This window comes from Drosophila miranda, chromosome XL (genome assembly GCF_003369915.1).
Source record: "Drosophila miranda strain MSH22 chromosome XL, D.miranda_PacBio2.1, whole genome shotgun sequence".
NCBI lineage: Eukaryota > Metazoa > Arthropoda > Insecta > Diptera > Drosophilidae > Drosophila > Drosophila miranda.
In genome coordinates, this window is record NC_046673.1 from 13,275,990 (window position 1) to 13,283,458 (window position 7,469).

Sequence of the window (7,469 nt, forward strand, 5' to 3'; positions counted from 1 at the left end):
AAAACCACTTGAGAACATGAACGAAAACAAAAAAAACATACATTTCGAAAAATCACTAGAGAAAAGCCACGCCTCCTCCTCCTCCTTTTCGTCCTCCTCTCAGTAGTGGTGGTAGGAGTGGGTGCGGGCGTGGTGTTGCTGCTGCGCAAGATTGGCCTGGGCGAAGATGTGCTCCAGCTCCGCGTCGCTCAGCTGATCAAAGATGCCTCCCTGGCTGCCCACTCCACCGCTGGAGGAGCCAAAGGCCGATGGCTGGGAGCCGGCAGGCGGTAGGTAGCCTGGAAGATGCAAGATTAAAGATATTTGAGCACATGTTCTGCAGGCTCTGCAGGTTCTGTTTTCAAATGAGTTCTCACCCTCTGCGGGGGCACTGCCGTAGGGCGGCAGCAGCGTGATCGATGGACGGTTGGGCGAGGCTGCCGCTGACTCCGTGGGTGGCTGATAGAAGACCGGCTTCCATGGCTGCTGCGGCTGCTGCGGCTGCTGCTGTGTGGGACGCACTGTGGGCAGTGGTGGTGGTGGCGCCTGCTCGGGCTCCGGCTGCTCTGGCGCCTGGGGTGGTATCTGGGGCGAGGCTATGGCCGTGCCCGTTTCGGGGCGCACTGGACTCGATCCCGGCAGCGGGACTATTCCGCCCGGGAACTGCGCCTCCGTCTGAACAAACGTGGGCGGCTGCTGGGGCAGCGGTGGCTGCACCACCGTGGGAAAGAACTGGCTGTTGGGCGGAGCTTGGGGAAAGGCGGGTGCAGCGGGTGCCGTGGGTGTCTGGGGGAATTGTGGCACCTGTGGAAAGCCGGGGAACTGGGGGAAGCCCTGAAACTGGGGAATACCCGGAAACTGAGGATTCACTGGGAACTGTGGTATCTGCGGGATCTGCGGAATGGCAGGGATCTGCGGAATGGCAGGGATCTGTGGAATGTCAGGGATCTGTGGTATTTGGGGTACCTCGGGTCCCTCTGGTGCCGATGCCGGCTGGGCGGGCTGGGCGGGCTGTGGTGGCTGTGCTGGCACCGCTGGCTGGGCGGGCTGGAAGGCGAAGGTCGAAAAACCCGAAAATCCCGGGGATGGGGGTCCCACCGGGAACTGGGGAATGAAGGGAATGTTTGGCTGTTCAGCAAAGGTCACCGACGGCTGCTGCACCGGCTGCACGGCATGGAAGTGCTGTACTGGTTGAATGGGCTGCACGGGCTGCAGGGGCTGCAGGGGCTGGTAGTGCTGTACTGGCTGAATCGGTTGGAACGACTGGACGGGCTGGACAGGCACAGCAGGAGCTGCAGGAGCCAGGGCCTGCACGTAGGTGGGCTGAAAGAGAGCAAGGGATTGCGATGCAGGCTGAATGTCTTCCATTCCACTCCATTCAGAACTCACCTGCACGGCATGGACATGGCCATGGCCATGGGCTGGGACGGCTGCCCCTACTCCGACTGCTGTGGCTGGTCCGTGGAAATGCACGGGCCTGGGGCCGGACGAGAGCAAGACTTGTGGCTTCTGCAGATGCTGGTGCGGATAGTTGACGCTGTACGAGGAGACGACGGCGTTGCCTGGACGCAGCACATACGAGGGCGATGCCACGGCGCTGGCGAGGCCGACTCCCAGTGGAAGCCCTCCTCCACCCACAGCGGGTGTTAGCGATCCGGCGGGAGCGGCGGCGGCTGCGGGCAGAAAGGCGGCTGCCAGACCTGGGCCAGACGCGGCTCCAGCCAGGGAGAGTGGCTTGAGGTGCAGCCCGTGCAGGGGGGAGACGGCTCCAAACTTCACGAGCCCATGGCGATGACCGATTGGCACCTGGGCGGGGCCTGCGGCCAGGAAGCTGCTGGCGCCGGGCAGCTGGAGGCTGTAGCCATAGTGGGCTGCATAGGTGCGTGCAGGCCAGGGCGCAGAGGCGTGCAGGGCGTGCCCATGGTGGCCATGCAAGATGCCCCGCTTGTGCTTGCCGCTGGCCAAGCCGGAGTCCTCACTGGCCCCCGCCGATTCGGCTCCACTGCTCTCCTCCGTCGGCTGCACCACCGTCTCCTCAGCGGTTACTGGACTGTCGGCTTTGGTGGGGCTGGTAGTTGTGTCTGTGGCTGTGGCTGTGGTGGGCGCAAAATGGCGGCTAGAGTGGCGCAGGCGCAGACGACCCGCCTCGGTTCCCCCTATGGCGATTGTCAGGGCGATGGCCAACAGCAGGCAAATGCTCCTCGAGCTGGGACAGAGCTTCATCTCGATTCGTGGTGGGTGGGTCAGGGGGTGGTGCTGTGATGATAGTGTATAATCCGTGTGGTGCGACAGGTGGTGCACTGGCACTGCTGGTTTGCTATGTGGTTATGTCAACGCTTCGATTGCTGCCAAGAAAATGAAACGAACTTCCTTGGTGTTTGTTGTATTTATAAAGCGGATATCGGAGCGGAGTGCCACGGTGCCACTGTGCCACCTTCGGTGCATACAAAACAGCTATATTCACCGCCGATCGATCGGCCATTGGCCACCTATCCGCTGATCCACCGATCCACCGATCCGCCGATCATCCATCGTCAAGTGCAGTAACCGCTCGCCCGTACCCTGGGCTCATCGGTAGGCCATCGGCGGTTGGGCAGTTTATGACTTTTACGCTGCCATTTCACCTGCCGCCATCACCCGCCCGAAATTACCCCCCGAGCCACCCAAACACCTCATTATGCTGGACCCCACTGACCGAAGAGCCGAGCACAGTGGTGCTAAACCCTTCAAAAAGTACTCGTATCTCGAAAAGAGAATTCCCTCATATGTGCATAAATAAATTGAATGAAACCTTTATGGAAGATCCTATAAAGATATAATAATCCACCCACAAAAAATAGGAGTATCTATGAGAATCCTACTTAGAAGTGGGACACTTCTTCCTACTTCAACCTGGAACCTTGAACAAGTGTTACATATGTGAGGGATACGCCTAAAAGACTTGCCGAGAAGCCATCTTAAGTGTAAACATCCAGCCGATATATGGATCTTTAAATATCTTCATAAGAACTACAATATATCCCTGCCTAATTAATCCCTTTCTGTACACGGTGTACACGAAATAAGGAGGGATTTTACAGTTCTACGATCTCATAAAACTATTATTAATATTCTATTATATTTCTCTTCGTTTCTATTCCAACGATTCCAACGTATGACTTGTAGTAGAGGGTTTTATTGAATTACTTCAGTTTACTGGAATTTGCAATTCCCTTTGCCTCACTGTCACGATGTGGCATCGATCCACCTACTCATGCGGTGCACGTCGCTGCACGTCTCTGCACGCAAAAGACTTTTGTTTTCAATGGGCCCCGCCCGCCCCTGTTCCACGTTCCATGTTCCATGGCACTTTTCACTTTCCGTCGACCGAGCCGGTATCGGTTACCCGCCCCAAAAGTGGCCATCGAAGGTTTTGCCACCGTTTGGCCTGGCCGCCATTAAGATACAAATCAAATAAAGCCATCAAACCATTCCAGAGCCTCTTTTATGGCAGGTTACATAAGTAACATCGATCCGCGAAGGAGATGTAAATGCGCCAGAGCCAGCGCCACCGTACCCGCCCCCCGCCTCGCACCCGCTCTAATGGTGAAAGCATAATTGCCATCAAAATAAAACCAAAGAAGAGCAGACGGCAAACAATGGTCGATTAGCATTATTTCGATGGCATTATTTCGTGAATGAAATTCCACATTCACACGCATAAATTTCACCTGCACTAAATTTGATCGCCACTGGGGCAAGCGGCAAGTGGTCGTACAATATAGTGATATTCGTACGCTATAGATATCGTGCCTTCCAACAACAACAAATGTTTTTTTAATGAAATTTCAATTAGCGCACATACGAGTATGTATTTATCCGTAGTTTCCATTGATTTTCACTTTTTTTTTCGCTTCGGAAATTGAGCAAAAATTGAGTTTGGAATTTTAATGGCTGAAATCTGAACGATTTGGTTTTTTTGGGGGGGGTTTATCTAAGGGGCATCTCGTACTCGTATCTGGGTCTCTGCAGCCCCCAAGGTCTTTCCCAGGCCTTGCAATGCGCAAGTAAATCTCGCCAGTTTCGTTTTGGCAGCACATGTAATATTTGACAAAAAGCCACATAAAAACTTTAATGTAAGCGCACGGTAGAAAAATAAAAATCAACTCGTTCAATGCGATGCTTGACGGTGATGGTGATGACGGGATACATACAGCAGCGTCGCGGGAGTACGTGATCGGCATGGAAACAGAAAAACTCAACAGCTAAAATACCAACAAAGGGTTTCGTTTCTAAAACTACTACCAGATCCCATCCATACGTAATCACAGCTTGAAGCCGGAGTGTATGCTGACAATGCCAAAGGTTAGGTTCTCGTAGGACACCATGTCGAAGCCGGCCTGTTCGATCATCTGCTTGAAGGGCTCCTGCTTAGGGAAGCGTCGAATGCTCTCCACTAGATACTGGTAGGCCTGCCACTGTCCGGCCAGCAGCTGGCCCATGGGCGGTATCACCTGGAACGAGTACTGGTCGTACAGCCACTGCATCGTATCGTTCGTCAGATGGCTGAACTCCAGGCACATAAATCGTCCGCCAGGCTGCAGCACCCGATACGCCTCGCTCAGCACCTGTGGGGCGGGACAGAGATGCGATGCGATGCAATGAGTGAAATTGGGACGACACCAAGGGCACATCCTACCTTATCCACATGCGTGCAGTTCCGTATGCCAAAGGCAATCGTGTAGGCATTGAAGCTTGCGTCCTCAAAGGGAAGCCGCTCGGCATCGGCGCACTGCCACGCAATCTTTGTGTTCGGCAACTGCTCTTCGGTCAGGCCGAGACGGCGGGCCCGCTCCCTGCCAACATCGAGCATGTGCTGGTTGATGTCCGAGATGGTCACATGGCTGGGTCGCTGCTGGGGATTCGCCTGATTGGCCAGATACTTGAGATAGCGAAATGTGATGTCGCCGGTGCCACCGGCCATGTCCAGCAATTGCATGCCATGTGTCGGGCCCAGACGCTCCACGAAGATGTCCTTCCACAAGCGATGTATGCCCATTGACATGGCATCGTTCATCATGTCGTAAGAGTTGGCCACCTGCTCGAACACCTCGTGGACTGAAAGCATTTGGGATATGTTTACATCGCCCGCTCCATGTGTCCATGCTGTGCCATGGCATACCCTTCTGTTCCTTTTCGCTATCCTTCACCGTTTTGAAGCCAAAGTGCGTGGTCTGTTCCGTCCCAGAGGAGGAACTGCCCGATTCTCCTGTTCCTGCTCCTGTTGCTCCAGTCGTTTGCTGGGACGCTTGAGTCGCTGTCCGCCTTATCAGGTGCCTGGCCAGGGACAGCAGTCGTATGCTCTGGTTACTTTGCATATCGTTTGCAGGTAGATCCTCGCGCTCCTCTTAAATTGGGAATATTATGAAATAACAAAACAAGAAGATCAGCTGTAGTATGGCTATCTCCCTCTTTCGCCCATCGTCTGCATTGCCGGCTAGGGACGGACAAGCGATGTATCGAGCACTTCAATATCCCAGTGCGATATATCGATAACGATACTCTGCCCGCCGACATTTTCAATTCAAATTTTCAAACGGCCTTTGCTGTACAAGATGCATTACAAGCTTGTTCCAAATTCTAAATCAACTTCAAAACGCATTAACAAAAACAAATTATGCAGGATAAAAACAAATTGATTTGATTTTTGATTTTAAGCCACAAGCCCTCCGCTGCAACAGCAACAGTTTAGGCCGAACATCTGAATGACAGAAAAGAGAAAGTAGTCCCACCTATGCCACCCACCCACAAAGAATGCAATCACACACACACACAAATTAAGCATTTCATATATCAATCAAATTTGTTTTCATTATAGAACACCAAATACCATTTTATTGAAGTACTGTCGGAGGCAAACGATAACATAACCTCTACCCTTTAGGTGTGTACTTATGTTTTTTGATGTGTCACCCGATGTAGCAGCCACACACGCGCACACACTCTCTGTCTTGCGTTTCATGCATCTGTTTTTCTGCGTAAGATCTTAAATTTGGTCTTTTTCTTTTTCTCTTTATCTTTTTCTGCCTGTCTCTCCTGGCGAAGGGGCTTCACTGGTGCCGGCAGCATTGTTGGCCTGGGCATGAGCTTGAGCGAGCGGTCTTTGAAAATTCTGCGCGCGATGTGCTGAAAGGGCACCAGTGTGTTCATGTTATTCTTAACAGAAATCTTTGTACAGCGGTAGATCTTCGTCCGACGAGCGTTGGGCTTGCCCAGCCTCAGATCCGCCTTGTTGCAAAAAACGTATTTAAGAACGTTTGGCGAGACCATCTCAGTCATGGCGCGGAGTGCTGCAAAGTTCTTGGAGGGGTCCTTCAGGCTGATGTCGAACATTACAATGGCGCAGTGGACCTTTTTGAAAAATGGATTCGGACCCTCGGATCGGACGTACTCGGCCTTCCCTCCCTCCCACATTTCGAAGCAGATTGGGCCGCGAGTTGTTTGGAATATAAGTTTGATCACCGTGATCCCGAATGTGGGCAAATATTGCTGCTCGAACTGGCCCGTCAAGTGCCGCTGGATGAAGGTACTCTTTCCGCATCCCTCATGCCCGATTATTATGCACTTGAATGCTGGAACTAGCCTGCGTCGTAGGGGCATTGTTTCAAAATAAGTACACGACTGAGAGGTGTCCTGTTGTGATGGATTAATTACCAGTTTAGCTGCGAATAAGAATCAGAAATGCACTTACCAGAAGTTTTTTACACAATTAAATAGTTGTAGGAGATTTTCGTACTGAATTTACGGGAGTGACTTAACACAATGATAAACGTTAAGGAACATCCAATGACAGCTTGTGACTTTGGCAGGGGATGACAGGTTGACAATCGATGACGATTGCATCGTTGGCTCGATTATTCAGTTTTCTTCGTGGCCGTTCAGTTTTGGGCAATTTGTACAGCGAACATAGCTATGCTAAATGGATGGATAATTAATGTATTTGTTTGTGTTGGGAGTAGCATGGGATGGGAAGGCGTGCAAGGCGGTAAAAGGTACCGCACAGCTTTCATATGAGTAAAAGATCATCGTATTTTGAGTTCATGTAAACCGCAAATTTATTTTTGACGTACTGTACGCATGTTTTCAGATTGTTTTGCATGCGTTCTTCCCTCTGTTTTCATCATCGCTCCATAATGCTGAGGGACCTGCGCGGCACTAGCAGCTCGGCGGCCAAATGATTGATGGCTAAACTTAATTACGATTTTACATGTGTAAAAATACCTAATTACAAAACAGCTCTTCTTCGTGTTGGCTTCATAAAGGAAAAAAAAAAAAAAAATCTTTTTCTTGGGGTGTTTTTTGTGTATTTTTTTGTTTGTTTCATTCTTTTCATTCCGCCACGCTGAGCTGCGCTGCAGACTGCAGCCTCCTAAGCGGATCTTAATGGAAGTTACATATTAAAAAAAAAAAAAAATTAATAAAAAAAAAATATGTATATATATATATATAGT

General features: G+C 51.3%; 3 protein-coding genes across 3 annotated transcripts; all 3 read right to left on the minus strand.

Moving 5' to 3' along the window:
* Positions 1 to 21: 21 nt before the first annotated feature.
* LOC108155476 (extensin) lies at positions 22 to 2,517 on the minus strand. The gene is made up of 3 exons (XM_017286339.2): positions 1,369 to 2,517; positions 357 to 1,302; positions 22 to 278 (listed from the first exon to the last, which is right to left on the minus strand). The coding sequence occupies exons 1-3, from the start codon at positions 2,200 to 2,202 to the stop codon at positions 100 to 102; spliced, it is 1,959 nt and encodes a 652-aa protein (XP_017141828.1). The 5' UTR covers positions 2,203 to 2,517; the 3' UTR covers positions 22 to 99.
* Positions 2,518 to 4,057: 1,540 nt separating this feature from the next.
* LOC108158442 (2-methoxy-6-polyprenyl-1,4-benzoquinol methylase, mitochondrial) lies at positions 4,058 to 5,437 on the minus strand. The gene is made up of 3 exons (XM_017290728.2): positions 5,141 to 5,437; positions 4,658 to 5,076; positions 4,058 to 4,586 (listed from the first exon to the last, which is right to left on the minus strand). Exons 1-3 carry the CDS (start codon positions 5,334 to 5,336, stop codon positions 4,284 to 4,286), a joined length of 918 nt encoding a protein of 305 aa, XP_017146217.1. The 5' UTR covers positions 5,337 to 5,437; the 3' UTR covers positions 4,058 to 4,283.
* Positions 5,438 to 5,816: 379 nt separating this feature from the next.
* On the minus strand, positions 5,817 to 6,849 carry LOC108158451 (GTP-binding nuclear protein Ran-like). The gene is made up of 2 exons (XM_017290739.2): positions 6,710 to 6,849; positions 5,817 to 6,651 (listed from the first exon to the last, which is right to left on the minus strand). The coding sequence occupies exon 2, from the start codon at positions 6,616 to 6,618 to the stop codon at positions 5,977 to 5,979; it is 642 nt and encodes a 213-aa protein (XP_017146228.1). The 5' UTR covers positions 6,619 to 6,651; positions 6,710 to 6,849; the 3' UTR covers positions 5,817 to 5,976.
* Between the last annotated feature and the right edge of the window lie 620 nt (positions 6,850 to 7,469).

Excerpts from the sequence above, each read along its gene's own strand:
- LOC108158451 (XM_017290739.2), bottom strand. The coding sequence starts at position 6,618 with ATGCCCCTACGACGCAGGCTAGTTCCAGCATTCAAGTGCATAATAATC.
- LOC108155476 (XM_017286339.2), bottom strand. The coding sequence starts at position 2,202 with ATGAAGCTCTGTCCCAGCTCGAGGAGCATTTGCCTGCTGTTGGCCATC. Across the intron at positions 1,303-1,368 it reads GCCATGTCCATGCCGTGCAG|CCCACCTACGTGCAGGCCCT; the intron begins GTGAGTTCTGAA and ends GCTCTCTTTCAG. Across the intron at positions 279-356 it reads CGGCAGTGCCCCCGCAGAGG|GCTACCTACCGCCTGCCGGC; the intron begins GTGAGAACTCAT and ends TGCATCTTCCAG.
- LOC108158442 (XM_017290728.2), bottom strand. The coding sequence starts at position 5,336 with ATGCAAAGTAACCAGAGCATACGACTGCTGTCCCTGGCCAGGCACCTG. Across the intron at positions 5,077-5,140 it reads TAGCGAAAAGGAACAGAAGG|TCCACGAGGTGTTCGAGCAG; the intron begins GTATGCCATGGC and ends AAATGCTTTCAG. Across the intron at positions 4,587-4,657 it reads ACTGCACGCATGTGGATAAG|GTGCTGAGCGAGGCGTATCG; the intron begins GTAGGATGTGCC and ends CCCGCCCCACAG.